The sequence below is a fragment of the Balearica regulorum genome, chromosome 5 (assembly GCF_011004875.1).
Source record: "Balearica regulorum gibbericeps isolate bBalReg1 chromosome 5, bBalReg1.pri, whole genome shotgun sequence".
Classification (NCBI taxonomy): domain Eukaryota; kingdom Metazoa; phylum Chordata; class Aves; order Gruiformes; family Gruidae; genus Balearica; species Balearica regulorum.
In genome coordinates this window covers 6,299,218-6,322,842 of record NC_046188.1, presented here as the reverse complement: position 1 = coordinate 6,322,842, position 23,625 = coordinate 6,299,218, and the positions used below count along the sequence as shown (strand labels likewise).

The 23,625-nt window shown below is 56.3% G+C and overlaps 5 protein-coding genes across 5 annotated transcripts; 2 read left to right on the top strand and 3 right to left on the bottom strand.

The window, feature by feature from the left end:
- Nucleotides 1–692: 692 nt before the first annotated feature.
- Nucleotides 693–2,273, bottom strand: LOC142601863 (inositol 1,4,5-trisphosphate receptor-interacting protein-like 1). Its single transcript, XM_075752999.1, has one exon. The coding sequence runs from the start codon at nucleotides 2,256–2,258 to the stop codon at nucleotides 693–695; it is 1,566 nt and encodes a 521-aa protein (XP_075609114.1). The 5' UTR covers nucleotides 2,259–2,273.
- Nucleotides 2,274–4,621: 2,348 nt separating this feature from the next.
- LOC142601862 (inositol 1,4,5-trisphosphate receptor-interacting protein-like 1) lies at nucleotides 4,622–6,202 on the bottom strand. Its single transcript, XM_075752998.1, has one exon. The coding sequence runs from the start codon at nucleotides 6,185–6,187 to the stop codon at nucleotides 4,622–4,624; it is 1,566 nt and encodes a 521-aa protein (XP_075609113.1). The 5' UTR covers nucleotides 6,188–6,202.
- Nucleotides 6,203–8,549: 2,347 nt separating this feature from the next.
- Nucleotides 8,550–10,130, bottom strand: LOC142601861 (inositol 1,4,5-trisphosphate receptor-interacting protein-like 1). Its single transcript, XM_075752997.1, has one exon. It carries the CDS (start codon nucleotides 10,113–10,115, stop codon nucleotides 8,550–8,552), a length of 1,566 nt encoding a protein of 521 aa, XP_075609112.1. The 5' UTR covers nucleotides 10,116–10,130.
- Nucleotides 10,131–14,935: 4,805 nt separating this feature from the next.
- LOC142601858 (inositol 1,4,5-trisphosphate receptor-interacting protein-like 1) lies at nucleotides 14,936–16,516 on the top strand. The gene has a single exon (XM_075752991.1). It carries the CDS (start codon nucleotides 14,951–14,953, stop codon nucleotides 16,514–16,516), a length of 1,566 nt encoding a protein of 521 aa, XP_075609106.1. The 5' UTR covers nucleotides 14,936–14,950.
- A 2,347-nt stretch (nucleotides 16,517–18,863) lies between these two features.
- LOC142601890 (inositol 1,4,5-trisphosphate receptor-interacting protein-like 1) lies at nucleotides 18,864–20,477 on the top strand. Its single transcript, XM_075753042.1, has one exon. It carries the CDS (start codon nucleotides 18,879–18,881, stop codon nucleotides 20,475–20,477), a length of 1,599 nt encoding a protein of 532 aa, XP_075609157.1. The 5' UTR covers nucleotides 18,864–18,878.
- The last annotated feature ends 3,148 nt before the right edge of the window (nucleotides 20,478–23,625 follow it).

The window sequence follows — 23,625 nt, the reverse complement described above, 5'->3', positions numbered from 1 at the left end:
GGCCTGTGGGAAGCCCGGGCTGAAGCAAGTCCCTGGCCGGACCGGTAGACCCGTGAAGAGGGGAGCCCACGCCAGGGCAGGTTTTGGTGGCAGGACTTGTGACCCCGTGGGAGACCCACGCTGGAACAGTTTTCTCCTAAAGGTCTGCACCCCATGGAAGAGACCACGCCGGAGCAGTTCGGGAAGGACTGTAGCCCGTGGGAGAGACTCCATTTTGGAGCAGGGGAAGGATGAGAGGAGTCCTCCCCCCGAGGACAACGAAGCGGCAGAAACAACGTGCGCTGCACTGACCGCAACCCCCATCCCCCTCCCCCTATTCCCCCCCCCCCCCCGCCACTGAGGGGGGGGGAGGAGGGTGAAGCCGGGAGTGAAGTTGAGCCCGGGAAGGGGGGAGGGGTGGGGGAGGTGTTTTAAGGCTTGATGTTACTTTTTTTTTTTCATTGCTCTATTCTGTTTAGTAATAAATTAGATGAATCCCTCTTTCTAAGTTCAGTTTGTTTTGCTCGTGATGATAATTAGCTCTCCCTGTCCTTATCTCGACCCGAGCCTTTTGTTAACTTCTCCTCCCCATCATGCTGGGGAAGGAGTGAGTGAGCGGCCGCGTGGCGCTCAGCTGCCGGCTGGGCCTAGAGGTAGTTGTCTGCCATCAGCCGTGAGGCCCACAAACGCAGCTCTGTGCGTGAAGACCTCTTTCAGTGTCCGTAGAAGAGCAGTCTGGTAAGCCGATTTTGCAGCTCATCGAACTCACACAGCGCCTTGGCATGGGCAGCCGGATCCTGCGCCAGGTGCTGGAAGAGGTTGAATGGCTCAGCCGTTTCGAAGGCTGGGGGCAAGAGGATCTCCTCGGGCAGGTTCTCATTGCCAAAGAAGAAGTGGTCGAGGCGTTTCTCCTCCAGGCAGTAGCACAGGTACTGCGTGATATCCTCCAGTCGCAGCAGGAAATCCTTCCTGCGCCAGCATGACAGGGGTATGATGTTCAGGAGGTGCATGACAGCTGTCTTGAAGGTATAGGTGGAAAAGCCTGTGCTCCCCAGGATGCAGGCGCAGAGCTGCAGGCATTTGAGGTGGAAGCTGTCATGCGGGGCCTGCCTGGCTAGATAGCTGAAGAACTTCACCTCTGCCACAGCGTAGCTCTCTGGCCATGTCGTGCTTGAGGGGTAGATGTCCTCTGAGGTCTGGCTGCTCAGGAAGATGTCCGAGTCACCTTGTTGCACCCCAAAGATCATCTCAACAAAGAGGGTTCTCCTGGAGGCACTTGTCAGCTGCAGCTTGCAGGAGCGGCTGGAGGGCAGCACCTTCATATGGTAGCGACGTGACTGAGGCAAAACCACCCAGGCTGACCTCACAGAGTTCTGGAACCAGCAGGCAGTCTTCTCCGCATCTAGGTAGGAGCCGGTGCAGAGGGTGTGTAGGAGGCTGGGACCCTGGTTTCTCCTCAGCTCCTCCTCGGAGTGGTGGAGGAAGCACAGCATGTTCTCCACCAGCTTCTCCCTTGCGCAGGTGCACTCCAGCTCCACGCGGACGCAGGCATCCTTCGCTGGCATATCCCCTGTGGTGCCCAGCTCCAGGTGGAAGGCATGCCCTTGTGGGGGCTTCAGGGGCATGAGCAGGCAACAGACAGCGTCATCCTCATGGGGACTCCAACCTTCGAAGGTGCTGCCCACCCTGATGCCTGGCTGCAGCACTGGGAAGAAACTATTTGAGAAGAGGTCTTGGAAGACACGGAGGAGGTCGCCCACCAGCTCCTGCACCACCCGGCTCCTGTAGGACAGGTTCTGCACTGGCCACTGGATGCGCTTTACAAAAATCCTGCCCAGAGCCTCCTCCTCATCAGGATCTTCTCCTTCACTTTCCTCCTCTTCCTGCTCCTCTTCCTCCTCCAGCTGCTCCCTGTCGCTGTTGGAGCTCTCCTCGACACTGCTGTTGTCTGCCTCATGGCTTCTTTTCCTGAGCAACCAGCAGAGCCCGAACAGCACGACCAGCACTCCAGCGATGGCCCAGAACTGCCAGCACTGCAAGGCAGCAAAGAGCAGGGCTCCCCAGGCCACGCCGCTCTGCTCCTGAGTCCTCTGCTCCATGATGCTCTGCTCCAGGCTCCTCTGCTCCAGCTCCCGCAGCAGCCGAGTCATCTCCCGACTCAGAAGCTCCGCACGCTGCTCCATGCGCTCACGCGTCGCCTCATCCAGCTCATCACCCACCATCTGCGGGAACTGGATGATGCTTTGCACAAGCAGGGCGAAGAATTTTGTGACAGCCATGGCCTGCAGGAGGAGGGAGAGAAGGGCTTCAGTGGCGCTGGGAGGAGGGATCTGGAGATGGGAAGCAGGGAGGGGAGCTGGGGGCAGGTAGGAGAGGGGGCGAGGCAGCTGGGAGGCAGCAAGGCCTGCGCCCAGCCCCGGCAGTGGCGGGACCAGTGCCCTGCCCAAGGCGCTCCCGTGAGCAGCTGGTCCCTCGATGCAGGGCAAGAACCCACCCACGCCGGGGGCCCGGGTTTCTGCCCCGGCCCTCGTCCAGCCCAGCCTCCCCCCCGTGTGTGTGCACTCACTGCTGGCCCAGGCTGCACTGGGCAGCGCTGCCTGCTGGCGCCCCTGATAACCACCCCCATTGTGATGCGTCCCCTGTGCTGTCACAGGTGCAGGAACGCATCACAGGCATGACCACTGGCCAACCCCGCCCTTCGGCCCCACCCTGGCTCAGCGACTCACAGGTTCCCTGGGGTAGTGGTTAAGGCCTGCCTAGAGTTCATTTTCTTCACCGGAGCTTGCATGGTGGTATACGGTTGGCTTTCTGGGCTGCAAGCGCACACTGCCAGCTCCTGTTGAACTTTTCATCAATCAACAGCCCCAAGTCCTTCTCCTCAGAGCTGCTCTCAATCCATTCTCCGCCCAGCCTGTAGTTGTGCTTGGGATTGCGCCGACACCTGTGCAGGACCTTGCACTTGGCCTTGTTGAACTTCATGCGGTTCGCACGGGCCCACCTCTCAAGCCTCTCAAGGTCCCCGCTGGATGGCTTCCCTTCCCTCCAGCGTGTCGACCGCACCACACAGCGTGGTGATGTCGGCAAACTTGCTGAGGGTGCACTCCATCCCACTGTCCATGTCGCCGACAAAGATGTTGAACAGTGCTGGTCCCACTACCGACCCCTGAGGAACACCACTCCTCACTGATCTCCACTTGGACGTTCAGCCGTTGACCACGACTCTTCGAGTGCGACCATCCAGCCAATTCCTCATCCACTGAGTGGTCCATCCATCCAATCCATGTCTCTCCAATTTAGAGACAAGGATGCCATGCGGGACAGCGTCAAATGCTTTGCATAAGTCCAGGTAGATGATGTCTGTCACTCTTTCCTTGTCCACCAATGCTGTAACCCCATCACAGAAGCCCACCGAATTTGCTAGGCACGATTTGCCCTTAGTGAAGCCATGCTGGCTGTGACCCATCACCTCCTTGTTTTCCATGTGCCTGAGCATCTTTTCCAGGAGGATCTGCTCCACGATCTCGCCAGGACCAGAGGTGAGACTGACCAGTCTGTAGTTCTATATTCTCTTAATATAAGAATGTTAAAGAGAACTGGCCCCAGTACTGAGCCCTGGGGAACACCACTTGTGACCAGCAGGCAGAGGGAGCAGTGAATGAATTCTTTATTTTGCTTTGCCTGGGTGTGTAGCTCTTGCTTCACCTACTAAACTGTCCTCTCTCAACCCACAAGTTTTCCCACTTGTAGCCTTCAGATGCTCTCCTCCATCCCACTGGGGAAAAGTGATGGAGCAGCTGTGTGATGCCAAGCTGCCTGCTGGGATTAACACAGGACACCTGGGAAGGCAAAGCCCAGTGAATCATGAAAGCAGAGCCCACTGCAAAATGCTCCCTGACTCTGCAGCAGCTGAGCTGTCAGCACCCTTTGCCCACGTTCCACAACAAAGTCCGTGATGCACAGACACTCACGGGCACAGCGTTTGTTCAAAAAAGTCTTTTATTGACATTTTTGCATAGAACAAAGCTCCCAGAAGGAATGGACTCTCTTGAAAAGGGAGGGTGGTCACTGTCCAGGTGGTAACGGGAGTCTCTGTCACAAGGCTCCTTGCAACGGCCTCCTCAGCTGCATCGCGACCCACTCCCCAGAGTGTGCTTGTGCTGCGGAAGGAAGGTGCGGCAGCAGTCGCCACTGCCGACTGAGCAGCGTGTTCTCTGTGTCCGGCGGGCTCAGTTCTGTGGCATCCTCTCCCCAGGGCGTGCCTAGGATGGGTAGATTCTCCACGCGGAGCCAGTGAACACAGAGGCACATCAGCGGTGCCTCTCGCTTGGTCCCTGCGAAGCTGGAGCTGCCAGCAAGAATTTCTGGACCCGTGTGACATCGCCATCCTGTTCGCAGTCAGCGAGAGGGGAAAGCAGGGCAAAACTCATCTTGGTAGCCACTGTGGTCATCACAAGCTGCTGCGCTGGGGGGACCGTTGAGAGGAGAACGCTGCTGCTCTTTGCAGAGGGCTGCTGTGCAGGGTTTTCCCTTCCCTTTCCTTTCCGCATCCCACATTCTCCCCTCCTTTTCTCTCCTGTATGAGGTAGTTGTCTGCCATCAGCCGTGAGGCCCACAAACGCAGCTCTGTGCGTGAAGACCTCTTTCAGTGTCCGTAGAAGAGCAGTCTGGTAAGCCGATTTTGCAGCTCATCGAATTCACACAGCGCCTTGGCATGGGCAGCCGGATCCTGCGCCAGGTGCTGGAAGAGGTTGAATGGCTCAGCCGTTTCGAAGGCTGGGGGCAAGAGGATCTCCTCGGGCAGGTTCTCATTGCCAAAGAAGAAGTGGTCGAGGCGTTTCTCCTCCAGGCAGTAGCACAGGTACTGCGTGATATCCTCCAGTCGCAGCAGGAAATCCTTCCTGCGCCAGCATGACAGGGGTATGATGTTCAGGAGGTGCATGACAGCTGTCTTGAAGGTATAGGTGGAAAAGCCTGTGCTCCCCAGGATGCAGGCGCAGAGCTGCAGGCATTTGAGGTGGAAGCTGTCATGCGGGGCCTGCCTGGCTAGATAGCTGAAGAACTTCACCTCTGCCACAGCGTAGCTCTCTGGCCATGTCGTGCTTGAGGGGTAGATGTCCTCTGAGGTCTGGCTGCTCAGGAAGATGTCCGAGTCACCTTGTTGCACCCCAAAGATCATCTCAACAAAGAGGGTTCTCCTGGAGGCACTTGTCAGCTGCAGCTTGCAGGAGCGGCTGGAGGGCAGCACCTTCATATGGTAGCGACGTGACTGAGGCAAAACCACCCAGGCTGACCTCACAGAGTTCTGGAACCAGCAGGCAGTCTTCTCCGCATCTAGGTAGGAGCCGGTGCAGAGGGTGTGTAGGAGGCTGGGACCCTGGTTTCTCCTCAGCTCCTCCTCGGAGTGGTGGAGGAAGCACAGCATGTTCTCCACCAGCTTCTCCCTTGCGCAGGTGCACTCCAGCTCCACGCGGACGCAGGCATCCTTCGCTGGCATATCCCCTGTGGTGCCCAGCTCCAGGTGGAAGGCATGCCCTTGTGGGGGCTTCAGGGGCATGAGCAGGCAACAGACAGCGTCATCCTCATGGGGACTCCAACCTTCGAAGGTGCTGCCCACCCTGATGCCTGGCTGCAGCACTGGGAAGAAACTATTTGAGAAGAGGTCTTGGAAGACACGGAGGAGGTCGCCCACCAGCTCCTGCACCACCCGGCTCCTGTAGGACAGGTTCTGCACTGGCCACTGGATGCGCTTTACAAAAATCCTGCCCAGAGCCTCCTCCTCATCAGGATCTTCTCCTTCACTTTCCTCCTCTTCCTGCTCCTCTTCCTCCTCCAGCTGCTCCCTGTCGCTGTTGGAGCTCTCCTCGACACTGCTGTTGTCTGCCTCATGGCTTCTTTTCCTGAGCAACCAGCAGAGCCCGAACAGCACGACCAGCACTCCAGCGATGGCCCAGAACTGCCAGCACTGCAAGGCAGCAAAGAGCAGGGCTCCCCAGGCCACGCCGCTCTGCTCCTGAGTCCTCTGCTCCATGATGCTCTGCTCCAGGCTCCTCTGCTCCAGCTCCCGCAGCAGCCGAGTCATCTCCCGACTCAGAAGCTCCGCACGCTGCTCCATGCGCTCACGCGTCGCCTCATCCAGCTCATCACCCACCATCTGCGGGAACTGGATGATGCTTTGCACAAGCAGGGCGAAGAATTTTGTGACAGCCATGGCCTGCAGGAGGAGGGAGAGAAGGGCTTCAGTGGCGCTGGGAGGGAGGGATCTGGAGATGGGAAGCAGGGAGGGGAGCTGGGGGCAGGTAGGAGAGGGGGCGAGGCAGCTGGGAGGCAGCAAGGCCTGCGCCCAGCCCCGGCAGTGGCGGGACCATGCCCTGCCCAAGGCGCTCCCGTGAGCAGCTGGTCCCTCGATGCAGGGCAAGAACCCACCCACGCCGGGGGCCCGGGTTTCTGCCCCGGCCCTCGTCCAGCCCAGCCTCCCCCCGTGTGTGTGCACTCACTGCTGGCCCAGGCTGCACTGGGCAGCGCTGCCTGCTGGCGCCCCTGATAACCACCCCCATTGTGATGCGTCCCCTGTGCTGTCACAGGTGCAGGAACGCATCACAGGCATGACCACTGGCCAACCCCGCCCTTCGGCCCCACCCTGGCTCAGCGACTCACAGGTTCCCTGGGGTAGTGGTTAAGGCCTGCCTAGAGTTCATTTTCTTCACCGGAGCTTGCATGGTGGTATACGGTTGGCTTTCTGGGCTGCAAGCGCACACTGCCAGCTCCTGTTGAACTTTTCATCAATCAACAGCCCCAAGTCCTTCTCCTCAGAGCTGCTCTCAATCCATTCTCCGCCCAGCCTGTAGTTGTGCTTGGGATTGCGCCGACACCTGTGCAGGACCTTGCACTTGGCCTTGTTGAACTTCATGCGGTTCGCACGGGCCCACCTCTCAAGCCTCTCAAGGTCCCCGCTGGATGGCTTCCCTTCCCTCCAGCGTGTCGACCGCACCACACAGCGTGGTGATGTCGGCAAACTTGCTGAGGGTGCACTCCATCCCACTGTCCATGTCGCCGACAAAGATGTTGAACAGTGCCGGTCCCACTACCGACCCCTGAGGAACACCACTCCTCACTGATCTCCACTTGGACGTTCAGCCGTTGACCACGACTCTTCGAGTGCGACCATCCAGCCAATTCCTCATCCACTGAGTGGTCCATCCATCCAATCCATGTCTCTCCAATTTAGAGACAAGGATGCCATGCGGGACAGCGTCAAATGCTTTGCATAAGTCCAGGTAGATGATGTCTGTCACTCTTTCCTTGTCCACCAATGCTGTAACCCCATCACAGAAGCCCACCGAATTTGCTAGGCACGATTTGCCCTTAGTGAAGCCATGCTGGCTGTGACCCATCACCTCCTTGTTTTCCATGTGCCTGAGCATCTTTTCCAGGAGGATCTGCTCCACGATCTCGCCAGGACCAGAGGTGAGACTGACCAGTCTGTAGTTCTATATTCTCTTAATATAAGAATGTTAAAGAGAACTGGCCCCAGTACTGAGCCCTGGGGAACACCACTTGTGACCAGCAGGCAGAGGGAGCAGTGAATGAATTCTTTATTTTGCTTTGCCTGGGTGTGTAGCTCTTGCTTCACCTACTAAACTGTCCTCTCTCAACCCACAAGTTTTCCCACTTGTAGCCTTCAGATGCTCTCCTCCATCCCACTGGGGAAAAGTGATGGAGCAGCTGTGTGATGCCAAGCTGCCTGCTGGGATTAACACAGGACACCTGGGAAGGCAAAGCCCAGTGAATCATGAAAGCAGAGCCCACTGCAAAATGCTCCCTGACTCTGCAGCAGCTGAGCTGTCAGCACCCTTTGCCCACGTTCCACAACAAAGTCCGTGATGCACAGACACTCATGGGCACAGCGTTTGTTCAAAAAAGTCTTTTATTGACATTTTTGCATAGAACAAAGCTCCCAGAAGGAATGGACTCTCTTGAAAAGGGAGGGTGGTCACTGTCCAGGTGGTAACGGGAGTCTCTGTCACAAGGCTCCTTGCAACGGCCTCCTCAGCTGCATCGCGACCCACTCCCCAGAGTGTGCTTGTGCTGCGGAAGGAAGGTGCGGCAGCAGTCGCCACTGCCGACTGAGCAGCGTGTTCTCTGTGTCCGGCGGGCTCAGTTCTGTGGCATCCTCTCCCCAGGGCGTGCCTAGGATGGGTAGATTCTCCACGCGGAGCCAGTGAACACAGAGGCACATCAGCGGTGCCTCTCGCTTGGTCCCTGCGAAGCTGGAGCTGCCAGCAAGAATTTCTGGACCCGTGTGACATCGCCATCCTGTTCGCAGTCAGCGAGAGGGGAAAGCAGGGCAAAACTCATCTTGGTAGCCACTGTGGTCATCACAAGCTGCTGCGCTGGGGGGACCGTTGAGAGGAGAACGCTGCTGCTCTTTGCAGAGGGCTGCTGTGCAGGGTTTTCCCTTCCCTTTCCTTTCCGCATCCCACATTCTCCCCTCCTTTTCTCTCCTGTATGAGGTAGTTGTCTGCCATCAGCCGTGAGGCCCACAAACGCAGCTCTGTGCGTGAAGACCTCTTTCAGTGTCCGTAGAAGAGCAGTCTGGTAAGCCGATTTTGCAGCTCATCGAATTCACACAGCGCCTTGGCATGGGCAGCCGGATCCTGCGCCAGGTGCTGGAAGAGGTTGAATGGCTCAGCCGTTTCGAAGGCTGGGGGCAAGAGGATCTCCTCGGGCAGGTTCTCATTGCCAAAGAAGAAGTGGTCGAGGCGTTTCTCCTCCAGGCAGTAGCACAGGTACTGCGTGATATCCTCCAGTCGCAGCAGGAAATCCTTCCTGCGCCAGCATGACAGGGGTATGATGTTCAGGAGGTGCATGACAGCTGTCTTGAAGGTATAGGTGGAAAAGCCTGTGCTCCCCAGGATGCAGGCGCAGAGCTGCAGGCATTTGAGGTGGAAGCTGTCATGCGGGGCCTGCCTGGCTAGATAGCTGAAGAACTTCACCTCTGCCACAGCGTAGCTCTCTGGCCATGTCGTGCTTGAGGGGTAGATGTCCTCTGAGGTCTGGCTGCTCAGGAAGATGTCCGAGTCACCTTGTTGCACCCCAAAGATCATCTCAACAAAGAGGGTTCTCCTGGAGGCACTTGTCAGCTGCAGCTTGCAGGAGCGGCTGGAGGGCAGCACCTTCATATGGTAGCGACGTGACTGAGGCAAAACCACCCAGGCTGACCTCACAGAGTTCTGGAACCAGCAGGCAGTCTTCTCCGCATCTAGGTAGGAGCCGGTGCAGAGGGTGTGTAGGAGGCTGGGACCCTGGTTTCTCCTCAGCTCCTCCTCGGAGTGGTGGAGGAAGCACAGCATGTTCTCCACCAGCTTCTCCCTTGCGCAGGTGCACTCCAGCTCCACGCGGACGCAGGCATCCTTCGCTGGCATATCCCCTGTGGTGCCCAGCTCCAGGTGGAAGGCATGCCCTTGTGGGGGCTTCAGGGGCATGAGCAGGCAACAGACAGCGTCATCCTCATGGGGACTCCAACCTTCGAAGGTGCTGCCCACCCTGATGCCTGGCTGCAGCACTGGGAAGAAACTATTTGAGAAGAGGTCTTGGAAGACACGGAGGAGGTCGCCCACCAGCTCCTGCACCACCCGGCTTCTGTAGGACAGGTTCTGCACTGGCCACTGGATGCGCTTTACAAAAATCCTGCCCAGAGCCTCCTCCTCATCAGGATCTTCTCCTTCACTTTCCTCCTCTTCCTGCTCCTCTTCCTCCTCCAGCTGCTCCCTGTCGCTGTTGGAGCTCTCCTCGACACTGCTGTTGTCTGCCTCATGGCTTCTTTTCCTGAGCAACCAGCAGAGCCCGAACAGCACGACCAGCACTCCAGCGATGGCCCAGAACTGCCAGCACTGCAAGGCAGCAAAGAGCAGGGCTCCCCAGGCCACGCCGCTCTGCTCCTGAGTCCTCTGCTCCATGATGCTCTGCTCCAGGCTCCTCTGCTCCAGCTCCCGCAGCAGCCGAGTCATCTCCCGACTCAGAAGCTCCGCACGCTGCTCCATGCGCTCACGCGTCGCCTCATCCAGCTCATCACCCACCATCTGCGGGAACTGGATGATGCTTTGCACAAGCAGGGCGAAGAATTTTGTGACAGCCATGGCCTGCAGGAGGAGGGAGAGAAGGGCTTCAGTGGCGCTGGGAGGGAGGGATCTGGAGATGGGAAGCAGGGAGGGGAGCTGGGGGCAGGTAGGAGAGGGGGCGAGGCAGCTGGGAGGCAGCAAGGCCTGCGCCCAGCCCCGGCAGTGGCGGCACCGTGCCCTGCCCAAGGCGCTCCCGCGAGCAGCTGGTCCCTCGATGCAGGGCAAGAACCCACCCACGCCGGGGGCCCGGGTTTCTGCCCCGGCCCTCGTCCAGCCCAGCCTCCCCCCGTGTGTGTGCACTCACTGCTGGCCCAGGCTGCACTGGGCAGCGCTGCCTGCTGGCGCCCCTGATAACCACCCCCATTGTGATGCGTCCCCTGTGCTGTCACAGGTGCAGGAGCGCATCACAGGCATGACCACTGGCCAACCCCGCCCTTCAGCCCCACCCTGGCTCAGCGACTCACAGGTTCCCTGGGGTAGTGGTTAAGGCCTGCCTAGAGTTCATTTTCTTCACAGGAGCTTGCATGGTGGTATAGTTTGGATTTATTATCACCTGCCTGCCAATCACAGTCTCATAATCATAGAATATCCTGATTTGGAAGAGACTCACAAAGAGCACTGAGTCCACACCACCCTGGGCAACCTGAAAGATCAATCATAGTATCATGGAATCATTTAGGTCTGAAAAGACCATTAAGATCATTGAGTCCAACTGCAAACCTTGCACTGCCAAGTCCACCACTAAACCATATCCCTAAGCGCCACATCTATACATTTTTTAAATACCTCCAGGCATGGTTCCTCAACCACTTCCTTGGGCAGCCCGTTCTGATGTTTGATAACCCTTCCAGTGAAGAAATTTCCCCCAATATCCAATCTAAACCTCCCCTGGTGCAATTTGAGGCCGTTTCGTCTCTTCCTATCACTTGTTACTTGGCAAAAGAGACCAACACCCACCTCGCCACCACCTCCTTTCAGGTAGTTGTAGAGAGTGTAGAGGCCTCAGCCTCCTGTTCTCCAGGCAAAACAACCCCAGTTCCCTCAGCCGCTCTTCGTGAGACTTGTTCTCTAGACCCTTCACCACCTTTGTTGCCCTTGTTTGGACACACTCCAGCACCTCAGTGTCTTCCTTGTAGTGAGGGGCCCAAAACTGAACACAGTATTCGAGGTGGGGAGGGATCTTCTATTACAAATATTTCAGCCGACACATCATATTTACCGGTTCAGGTGTCAGCTGGGAACTAACACTATACGGTCTGTGACTGAATCTAAGCTTAGAATGATGACACAAAACGTGCATAGCACTCACCTAGAAGGGGAGGACACCCAGTCTCAGGAAGTTACTTTAAATGGCGTCATGATTCAAAGGAAGGGCTTTGGGACACGCACCCACTGCTCCAAGGACAACCACTCAAAGGGGGTCTCTGTTGAGGGCCCCATTTATAACCTGGGTCAGATCTGAACTGTGGTCCTGTATTGGTTGTGGTCACATATGGCTCCCTTTGGTTGAAGGGTCTCCTAGGTGGACTTCTTGGCTGAGGTGGAGGTGCTCACACCGCACCATCAACCAATGACCCCAAGTCCTTTTCCGCCGGGCAGCTTTCCAGCCACTCTTCCCCAAGCCTGTAGCATGTTGCATGGGGTTGTTGTGAGCCAAGTGCAGAACCCAGCACTGAGCCTTGCTGAGCCTCATACAGCTGGCCTCGGCCCATCCTCAGTCCAGCCTGTCCAGATCCCTCTGTAGAGCCTTTCTACCCTCAAGCCCAGCCTGGTGTCATCTGAAAACTTAGGGAGCGTGCACTCGATCCCCTCATCCAGATCATCGATCATAGAATCATAGAATCACAGAATTGGAGAATCAGAGAATGGTTTGGGTTGGAAGGGACCTCAAAGATCATCTAGTTCCAACCCCGCTGCCATGGGCAGGGACACCCTCCACTAGACCAGGTTGCCCAAAGCCCCATCCAACCTGGCCTCGAACACTTCCAGGGATGGGGCCTCCACAACCTCTCTGGGCAACACCTGCTCCAATGCCTCACCACCCTTCCAGTAAAGAATGTCTTCCTTCTATCTAATCTAAAACTACCCTCTTTTAGTTTAAACCCATTAGCCCTTGCCCTGTCACTACACTCCCTGATGAACAGTCCCTCTCCATCTTTCCTGTAGGCCCCTTTTAGGTCCTGGAAAGCCACAATTTGGTATCCCCAGAGCCTTCTCTTCTCCAGGGTGAACCACCCCAACTCTCTCAGCCTGTCCTCATAGGAGAAGTGCTCCAGCCCCTGATCAACATCGTGGCGCTACTCTGGACTCGCCCCAACACTTCAATGTCTGTCTTGTACTGGGGACCCCAGAGCGTGAGGCAGTACTCCAAGTGGGGTCTCACAAGAATGGAGTAGAGGGGCAGGATCACCTCAATGGCCTACTGGCCACGCTGGTTTTGATGCAGCCCAGGATATGGTTGGCTTTCTGGGCTGCAAGCGCACACTGCCAGCTCCTGTTGAACTTTTCATCAATCAACAGCCCCAAGTCCTTCTCCTCAGAGCTGCTCTCAATCCATTCTCCGCCCAGCCTGTAGTTGTGCTTGGGATTGCGCCGACACCTGTGCAGGACCTTGCACTTGGCCTTGTTGAACTTCATGCGGTTCGCACGGGCCCACCTCTCAAGCCTCTCAAGGTCCCCGCTGGATGGCTTCCCTTCCCTCCAGCGTGTCGACCGCACCACACAGCGTGGTGATGTCGGCAAACTTGCTGAGGGTGCACTCCATCCCACTGTCCATGTCGCCGACAAAGATGTTGAACAGTGCCGGTCCCACTACCGACCCCTGAGGAACACCACTCCTCACTGATCTCCACTTGGACGTTCAGCCGTTGACCACGACTCTTCGAGTGCGACCATCCAGCCAATTCCTCATCCACTGAGTGGTCCATCCATCCAATCCATGTCTCTCCAATTTAGAGACAAGGATGTCATGCAGGACAGCTGGAGCAGGTTTTCTGGACCTGTGACCCCATGAAGTGGAGCCCATTCTGGAGCAGTCTGTTCCTGAAGGACTGTACCCCGTGGAAGGGACCCACGCTGGAGTAGTTCGTGAAGATCAGGTTGGAGAACTTTTTGGAGGACTGTCTCTCATGGAAGGGACCCACTGCTCTAGCAGGGGATGAGAGTGAGGAGGAAGGAGCAGCAGAAACAATGACTGATGAACTGACCACAACCCCCATTCCCCATCGCCCTGCGCTGCTGGTGGGGAGGAGGGAGAGAAATTGGGAGAGGAGTTGAGCGCAGGAAGAAGGGAGAGGTGGGGGTAAGGTGTTTTACGATTTGGTTTTATTTCTTGTGGAGAACAACGCTTTAGCGAATAAAGACAGCGTGGGAAATGTGCGATTTCCACCTGTGCGCTAAAGCAGCAAAAACCAGCAGTTCAAAGAAAAGATATGCACAAAACAGGCCTTGCATTCTTCAGTAGCTCGTAAATAACATGTGACTGGCCGAATCCAGGAGATAAGGAGCTGAGAACAGACAGCCAGGTGCCTGCCAGTTGCAAGAGAAAAATAGAATAACAGATCTTGCGGGGAACACGAATTGGGTGATGATTGGGGAATAAAAGAGCCTCCTCTTTTAACAAGAAATACTATATAATCAGAAAATTCTGTAATAAAGTTGATTCTGTACTTGTACCCTACGGAATCCATGCCTATCATAAATCACAATTTCTCATTATGTTACTCTGATTTCATTGGTAATAAATTAAATTAATTTCCCCAAGTCGAGTCTGTTTTGCCCATGAGGGTGGCTGCAGAGGGATCTCCCAGTCTCTATCTCGACCCATGAGCCTTTCGTTCTATTTTCCCTCCTATGTCCAGCTGAGAAGGGAGAGCGATAGAGTGGCTTGGTGGGCACCTGGTGTCCAGCCAAGGTTCACCCACAACTGCACCCATGGACACATCACCCGTTTTTAAGTCTGGTAAGGGTCTGGGGGGCTTCTCTCTGCTTTGTAACGGGAGCCCTCTTTTTGTGGCTTAATGTGGCAGGCGGCTAAAACAACCAGACAGCCATTCACTCACTCCATCCCACTCCAGTGGGATGGTGGAGAGAATTGAAAAGAACAGACAATGCTCATGGGCTAAAATAAAGGAAAAGAATACTCGTAGTAATGCAAATAGTAATAGTAATAGCAATAGCAATAGTAATATCAATAGCAAAAGCAATAGCAATAGCAATAACGAGAATAAGAATAATCTTTTTAAAAACATAAAAGAATATACGAAACTAGTATTACACAGCGCAATTGCTCACCACCCAGAACTGACACTCAGCTAGTGTCTGAGCCATGCCAACTCCTGGCCACCCTGCCCCCACCCTCCCCCCCCACCCCCCCATTATATACGAACATGACATCATATGGTATGGACTATGCCCTTGACCAGGTTGGGTCAGCTGTCCTGCCCCCCCCAGCTTCTTGGATGCCCTCCACCTTCTTGTTGGCAGCCCAGTTGAGAAGCTGAAAAGTCCTTGTTGGATTTGCATCAAGTGACAACATCAGTGTGCTATCAACATTATTCTCATCCCAAGTCCAAAGCATAGCAGTATACCAGCGGCTAGTAAGAGACTTAATGGTATCCCAGACAAAACCAGGACAACTGTCCTGCCAAGTGGATCTGTGCTTTGTGGGTTCAGATGGGAGCGCCTTGGGCAAGGCACGGTGCCGCCACTGCCGGGGCTGGGCGCAGGCCTTGCTGCCTCCCAGCTGCCTCGCCCCCTCTCCTACCTGCCCCCAGCTCCCGTCCCTGCTTCCCATCTCCAGATCCCTCCCTCCCAGCGCCACTGAAGCCCTTCTCTCCCTCCTCCTGCAGGCCATGGCTGTCACAAAATTCTTCGCCCTGCTTGTGCAAAGCATCATCCAGTTCCCGCAGATGGTGGGTGATGAGCTGGATGAGGCGACGCGTGAGCGCATGGAGCAGCGTGCGGAGCTTCTGAGTCGGGAGATGACTCGGCTGCTGCGGGAGCTGGAGCAGAGGAGCCTGGAGCAGAGCATCATGGAGCAGAGGACTCAGGAGCAGAGTGGTGTGGCCTGGGGAGCCCTGCTCTTTGCTGCCTTGCAGTGCTGGCAGTTCTGGGCCATCGCTGGAGTGCTGGTCGTGCTGTTCGGGCTCTGCTGGTTGCTCAGGAAAAGAAGCCATGAGGCAGACAACAGCAGTGTCGAGGAGAGCTCCAACAGCGACAGGGAGCAGCTGGAGGAGGAAGAGGAGCAGGAAGAGGAGGAAAGTGAAGGAGAAGATCCTGATGAGGAGGAGGCTCTGGGCAGGATTTTTGTAAAGCGCATCCAGTGGCCAGTGCAGAACCTGTCCTACAGGAGCCGGGTGGTGCAGGAGCTGGTGGGCGACCTCCTCCGTGTCTTCCAAGACCTCTTCTCAAATAGTTTCTTCCCAGTGCTGCAGCCAGGCATCAGGGTGGGCAGCACCTTCGAAGGTTGGAGTCCCCATGAGGATGACGCTGTCTGTTGCCTGCTCATGCCCCTGAAGCCCCCACAAGGGCATGCCTTCCACCTGGAGCTGGGCACCACAGGGGATATGCCAGCAAAGGATGCCTGCGTCCGCGTGGAGCTGGAGTGCACCTGCGCAAGGGAGAAGCTGGTGGAGAACATGCTGTGCTTCCTCCACCACTCCGAGGAGGAGCTGAGGAGAAACCAGGGTCCCAGCCTCCTACACACCCTCTGCACCGGCTCCTACCTAGATGCGGAGAAGACTGCCTGCTGGTTCCAGAACTCTGTGAGGTCAGCCTGGGTGGTTTTGCCTCAGTCACGTCGCTACCATATGAAGGTGCTGCCCTCCAGCCGCTCCTGCAAGCTGCAGCTGACAAGTGCCTCCAGGAGAACCCTCTTTGTTGAGATGATCTTTGGGGTGCAACAAGGTGACTCGGACATCTTCCTGAGCAGCCAGACCTCAGAGGACATCTACCCCTCAAGCACGACATGGCCAGAGAGCTACGCTGTGGCAGAGGTGAAGTTCTTCAGCTATCTAGCCAGGCAGGCCCCGCATGACAGCTTCCACCTCAAATGCCTGCAGCTCTGCGCCTGCATCCTGGGGAGCACAGGCTTTTCCACCTATACCTTCAAGACAGCTGTCATGCACCTCCTGAACATCATACCCCTGTCATGCTGGCGCAGGAAGGATTTCCTGCTGCGACTGGAGGATATCACGCAGTACCTGTGCTACTGCCTGGAGGAGAAACGCCTCGACCACTTCTTCTTTGGCAATGAGAACCTGCCCGAGGAGATCCTCTTGCCCCCAGCCTTCGAAACGGCTGAGCCATTCAACCTCTTCCAGCACCTGGCGCAGGATCCGGCTGCCCATGCCAAGGCGCTGTGTGAATTCGATGAGCTGCAAAATCGGCTTACCAGACTGCTCTTCTACGGACACTGAAAGAGGTCTTCACGCACAGAGCTGCGTTTGTGGGCCTCACGGCTGATGGCAGACAACTACCTCATACAGGAGAGAAAAGGAGGGGAGAATGTGGGATGCGGAAAGGAAAGGGAAGGGAAAACCCTGCACAGCAGCCCTCTGCAAAGAGCAGCAGCGTTCTCCTCTCAACGGTCCCCCCAGCGCAGCAGCTTGTGATGACCACAGTGGCTACCAAGATGAGCTTTGCCCTGCTTTCCCCTCTCGCTGACTGCGAACAGGATGGCGATGTCACACGGGTCCAGAAATTCTTGCTGGCAGCTCCAGCTTCGCAGGGACCAAGCGAGAGGCACCGCTGATGTGCCTCTGTGTTCACTGGGTCCGCGTGGAGAATCTACCCATCCTAGGCACGCCCTGGGGAGAGGATGCCACAGAACTGAGCCCGCCGGACACAGAGAACATGCTGCTCAGTCGGCAGTGGCGACTGCTGCCGCACCTTCCTTCCACAGCACAAGCACACTCTGGGGAGTGGGTCGCGATGCAGCTGAGGAGGCTGTTGCAAGGAGCCTTGTGACAGAGACTCCCGTTACCACCTGGACAGTGACCACCCTCCCTTTTCAAGAGAGTCCATTCCTTCTGGGAGCTTTGTTCTATGCAAAAATGTCAATAAAAGACTTTTTTGAACAAACGCTGTGCCCGTGAGTGTCTGTGCATCACGGACTTTGTTGTGGAACGTGGGCAAAGGGTGCTGACTGCTCAGCTGCTGCAGAGTCAGGGAGCATTTTGCAGTGGGCTCTGCTTTCATGATTCACTGGGCTTTGCCTTCCCAGGTGTCCTCTGTTAATCCCAGCAGGCAGCTTGGCATCACACAGCTGCTCCATCACTTTTCCCCAGTGGGATGGAGGGGAGCATCTGAAGGCTACAAGTGGGAAAACTTGTGGGTTGAGAGAGGACAGTTTAGTAGGTGAAGCAAGAGCTACACGCCCAGGCAAAGCAAAATAAAGAATTCATTCACTGCTCCCTCTGCCTGCTGGTCACAAGTGGTGTTCCCCAGGGCTCAGTACTGGGGCCAGTTCTCTTTAACATTCTTATATTAAGAGAATATAGAACTACAGACTGGTCAGTCTCACCTCTGGTCCTGGCGAGATCGTGGAGCAGATCCTCCTGGAAAAGATGCTCAGGCACATGGAAAACAAGGAGGTGATGGGTCACAGCCAGCATGGCTTCACTAAGGGCAAATCGTGCCTAGCAAATTCGGTGGGCTTCTGTGATGGGGTTACAGCATTGGTGGACAAGGAAAGAGTGACAGACATCATCTACCTGGACTTATGCAAAGCATTTGACGCTGTCCCGCATGGCATCCTTGTCTCTAAATTGGAGAGACATGGATTGGATGGATGGACCACTCAGTGGATGAGGAATTGGCTGGATGGTCGCACTCGAAGAGTCGTGGTCAACGGCTGAACGTCCAAGTGGAGATCAGTGAGGAGTGGTGTTCCTCAGGGGTCGGTAGTGGGACCGGCACTGTTCAACATCTTTGTCGGCGACATGGACAGTGGGATGGAGTGCACCCTCAGCAAGTTTGCCGACATCACCACGCTGTGTGGTGCGGTCGACACGCTGGAGGGAAGGGAAGCCATCCAGCGGGGACCTTGAGAGGCTTGAGAGGTGGGCCCGTGCGAACCGCATGAAGTTCAACAAGGCCAAGTGCAAGGTCCTGCACAGGTGTCGGCACAATCCCAAGCACAGCTACAGGCTGGGCGGAGAATGGATTGAGAGCAGCTCTGAGGAGAAGGACTTGGGGCTGTTGATTGATGAAAAGTTCAACAGGAGCTGGCAGTGTGCGCTTGCAGCCCAGAAAGCCAACCGTATACCACCATGCAAGCTCCTGTGAAGAAAATGAACTCTAGGCAGGCCTTAACCACTACCCCAGGGAACCTGTGAGTCGCTGAGCCAGGGTGGGGCCGAAGGGCGGGGTTGGCCAGTGGTCATGCCTGTGATGCGTTCCTGCACCTGTGACAGCACAGGGGACGCATCACAATGGGGGTGGTTATCAGGGGCGCCAGCAGGCAGCGCTGCCCAGTGCAGCCTGGGCCAGCAGTGAGTGCACACACACGGGGGGAGGCTGGGCTGGACGAGGGCCGGGGCAGAAACCCGGGCCCCCGGCGTGGGTGGGTTCTTGCCCTGCATCGAGGGACCAGCTGCTCGCGGGAGCGCCTTGGGCAGGGCATGGTCCCGCCACTGCCGGGGCTGGGCGCAGGCCTTGCTGCCTCCCAGCTGCCTCGCCCCCTCTCCTACCTGCCCCCAGCTCCCCTCCCTGCTTCCCATCTCCAGATCCCTCCCTCCCAGCGCCACTGAAGCCCTTCTCTCCCTCCTCCTGCAGGCCATGGCTGTCACAAAATTCTTCGCCCTGCTTGTGCAAAGCATCATCCAGTTCCCGCAGATGGTGGGTGATGAGCTGGATGAGGCGACGCGTGAGCGCATGGAGCAGCGTGCGGAGCTTCTGAGTCGGGAGATGACTCGGCTGCTGCGGGAGCTGGAGCAGAGGAGCCTGGAGCAGAGCATCACGGAGCAGAGGACTCAGGAGCAGAGCGGGGTGGCCTGGGGAGCCCTGCTCTTTGCTGCCTTGCAGTGCTGGCAGTTCTGGGCCATCGCTGGAGTGCTGGTCGTGCTGTTCGGGCTCTGCTGGTGGCTCAGGAAATGGAGCCGTGAGGCAGAGAGCAGCCGAGAAGAGGAGAGCTCCAACAGCGTCAGAGATCAGGAGGAGGAAGATGAGCTGGAGGAGGAACTGGAGCTGGAGGAGGAAGAGGAGCAGGAAGAGAAAGAAAGTGAAGGAGAAGATCCTGATGATGAGATTGATCCGGGCAGAATTTTTGCAAAGTCCATCCAGTGGCCAATGCAGAACCTGTCCTACAGGAGCCGCGTGGTGCAGGAGCTGGTGGGTGATGTCTTCCTGCTCTTCGAAGACCTCTTCCCAAATAGTTTCTTCCCAGTGCTGCAGCCAGGCATCAGGGTGGGCAGCACCTTCGAAGGTTGGAGTCCCCATGAGGATGATGCTGTCTACTGCATGCTCGTGCCCCTCAAGGCCCCCCGTGGTCATGCCTTTCACCTGGAGCTGGGCACCACAGGGGACAGACCAGCAAAGGACTCCTGCATCCGTGTGGAGCTGGAGTGTACTTGCACAAATGAGCAGCTGGTGGACAACATGCTGTGCTTCCTCCACCACTCCGAGGAGGAGCTGAAGAGAAACCAGGGTCCCAGCCTCCTACACACCCTCTGCACCGGCTCCTACCTAGATGCGGAGAAGACTGTGCGCTGCTTCCAGAAGTTTGTGAGGTTAGCCTGGGTGGTTTTGCCTCAGTCACGTCGCTACCATATGAAGGTGCTGCCCTCCAGCCGCTCCTGCAAGCTGCAGCTGACAAGTGCCTCCAGGAGAACCCTCTTTGTTGAGATGATCTTTGGGGTGCAACAAGGTGACTCGGACATCTTCCTGAGCAGCCAGACCTCAGAGGACATCTACCCCTCAAGCACGACATGGCCAGAGAGCTACGCTGTGGCAGAGGTGAAGTTCTTCAGCTATCTAGCCAGGCAGGCCCCGCATGACAGCTTCCACCTCAAATGCCTGCAGCTCTGCGCCTGCATCCTGGGGAGCACAGGCTTTTCCACCTATACCTTCAAGACAGCTGTCATGCACCTCCTGATTACCATTCCCCTGTCAGAATGGCGCAGGAGGGATTTCCTGCTGCGACTGGAGGATATCATGCAGTACCTGCACTGCTGCCTGGAGAAGAAACGCCTCGACCACTTCTTCTTTGGCAACCAGAACGTGCCCGAGGAGATCCTCTTGCCCCCAGCCTTCCGAATGGCTGAGCCATTCAACCTCTTCCAGCACCTGGCGCAGGATCCGGCTGCCCATGCCAAGGCGCTGTGTGAATTCGATGAGCTGCAAAATCGGCTTACCAGACTGCTCTTCTACGGACACTGAAAGAGGTCTTCACGCACAGAGCTGCGTTTGTGGGCCTCACGGCTGATGGCAGACAACTACCTCATACAGGAGAGAAAAGGAGGGGAGAATGTGGGATGCGGAAAGGAAAGGGAAGGGAAAACCCTGCACAGCAGCCCTCTGCAAAGAGCAGCAGCGTTCTCCTCTCAACGGTCCCCCCAGCGCAGCAGCTTGTGATGACCACAGTGGCTACCAAGATGAGTTTTGCCCTGCTTTCCCCTCTCGCTGACTGCGAACAGGATGGCGATGTCACACGGGTCCAGAAATTCTTGCTGGCAGCTCCAGCTTCGCAGGGACCAAGCGAGAGGCACCGCTGATGTGCCTCTGTGTTCACTGGCTCCGCGTGGAGAATCTACCCATCCTAGGCACGCCCTGGGGAGAGGATGCCACAGAACTGAGCCTGCCGGACACAGAGAACACGCTGCTCAGTCGGCAGTGGCGACTGCTGCCGCACCTTCCTTCCACAGCACAAGCACACTCTGGGGAGTGGGTCGCGATGCAGCTGAGGAGGCCGTTGCAAGGAGCCTTGTGGCAGAGACTCCTGTTACCACCTGGACAGCAACCAGCCTCCCTCTTCGGAGAGTCCATTCCCTCCGGGAGGTTCACCACGTGCAAAGATGTCAGTAAATCTATTCTTTGAACAAACGCTGCATCTGTGAGTGTCTGTTTATCACTTTGTTGTGGAACTTGGCCATAGGTTGCTGTTGGCCGAGCTGCCGCAGAGTCAGGGAGCATTTTGCAGTGAGCTGATGCAGTGGGCTCTGCTTTCATGATTCACTGGGCTTTGCCTTCCCAGGGTGATTGGTGACAGCCAATGTGGCTTCACTAAGGGCACATGGTGCGTAGCAGATTTGGTGGACTTCTGTGATGGGGTTACAGCATTGGTGGACAAGGAAAGAGTGACAGACATCATCTACCTGGACTTACGCAAAGCATTTGACGCTGTCCCCCCCAAAGAGTCGTGGTCAACGGCTGAACGTCCAAGTGGAGATCAGTGAGGAGTGGTGTTCCTCAGGGGTCGGTAGTGGGACCAGCACTGTTCAACATCTTTGTCGGCGACATGGACAGTGGGATGGAGTGCACCCTCAGCAAGTTTGCCGACATCACCACGCTGTGTGGTGCGGTCGACACGCTGGAGGGAAGGGAAGCCATCCAGCGGGGACCTTGAGAGGCTTGAGAGGTGGGCCCGTGCGAACCGCATGAAGTTCAACAAGGCCAAGTGCAAGGTCCTGCACAGGTGTCGGCGCAATCCCAAGCACAACTACAGGCTGGGCGGAGAATGGATTGAGAGCAGCTCTGAGGAGAAGGACTTGGGGCTGTTGATTGATGAAAAGTTCAACAGGAGCTGGCAGTGTGCGCTTGCAGCCCAGAAAGCCAACCATATCCTGGGCTGCATCAAAACCAGCGTGGCCAGTAGGCCATTGAGGTGATCCTGCCCCTCTACTCCATTCTTGTGAGACCCCACTTGGAGTACTGCCTCACGCTCTGGGGTCCCCAGTACAAGACAGACATTGAAGTGTTGGGGCGAGTCCAGAGTAGCGCCACGATGTTGATCAGGGGCTGGAGCACTTCTCCTATGAGGACAGGCTGAGAGAGTTGGGGTGGTTCAGCCTGGAGAAGAGAAGGCTCTGGGGATACCAAATTGTGGCTTTCCAGGACCTAAAAGGGGCCTACAGGAAAGATGGAGAGGGACTGTTCATCAGGGAGTGTAGTGACAGGGCAAGGGCTAATGGGTTTAAACTAAAAGAGGGTAGTTTTAGATTAGATAGAAGGAAGACATTCTTTACTGGAAGGGTGGTGAGGCATTGGAGCAGGTGTTGCCCAGAGAGGTTGTGGAGGCCCCATCCCTGGAAGTGTTCGAGGCCAGGTTGGATGGGGCTTTGGGCAACCTGGTCTAGTGGAGGGTGTCCCTGCCCATGGCAGCGGGGTTGGAACTAGATGATCTTTGAGGTCCCTTCCAACCCAAACCATTCTCTGATTCTCCGATTCTGTGATTCTATGATTCTATGATCGATGATCTGGATGAGGGGATCGAGTGCACGCTCCCTAAGTTTTCAGATGACACCAGGCTGGGCTTGAGGGTAGAAAGGCTCTACAGAGGGATCTGGACAGGCTGGACTGAGGATGGGCCGAGGCCAGCTGTATGAGGCTCAGCAAGGCTCAGTGCTGGGTTCTGCACTTGGCTCACAACAACCCCATGCAACATGCTACAGGCTTGGGGAAGAGTGGCTGGAAAGCTGCCCGGCGGAAAAGGACTTGGGGTCATTGGTTGATGGTGCGGTGTGAGCACCTCCACCTCAGCCAAGAAGTCCACCTAGGAGACCCTTCAACCAAAGGGAGCCATATGTGACCACAACCAATACAGGACCACAGTTCAGATCTGACCCAGGTTATAAATGGGGCCCTCAACAGAGACCCCCTTTGAGTGGTTGTCCTTGGAGCAGTGGGTGCGTGTCCCAAAGCCCTTCCTTTGAATCATGACGCCATTTAAAGTAACTTCCTGAGACTGGGTGTCCTCCCCTTCTAGGTGAGTGCTATGCACGTTTTGTGTCATCATTCTAAGCTTAGATTCAGTCACAGACCGTATAGTGTTAGTTCCCAGCTGACACCTGAACCGGTAAATATGATGTGTCGGCTGAAATATTTGTAATAGAAGATCCCTCCCCACCTCGAATACTGTGTTCAGTTTTGGGCCCCTCACTACAAGGAAGACACTGAGGTGCTGGAGTGTGTCCAAACAAGGGCAACAAAGGTGGTGAAGGGTCTAGAGAACAAGTCTCACGAAGAGCGGCTGAGGGAACTGGGGTTGTTTTGCCTGGAGAACAGGAGGCTGAGGCCTCTACACTCTCTACAACTACCTGAAAGGAGGTGGTGGCGAGGTGGGTGTTGGTCTCTTTTGCCAAGTAACAAGTGATAGGAAGAGACGAAACGGCCTCAAATTGCACCAGGGGAGGTTTAGATTGGATATTGGGGGAAATTTCTTCACTGGAAGGGTTATCAAACATCAGAACGGGCTGCCCAAGGAAGTGGTTGAGGAACCATGCCTGGAGGTATTTAAAAAATGTATAGATGTGGCGCTTAGGGATATGGTTTAGTGGTGGACTTGGCAGTGCAAGGTTTGCAGTTGGAC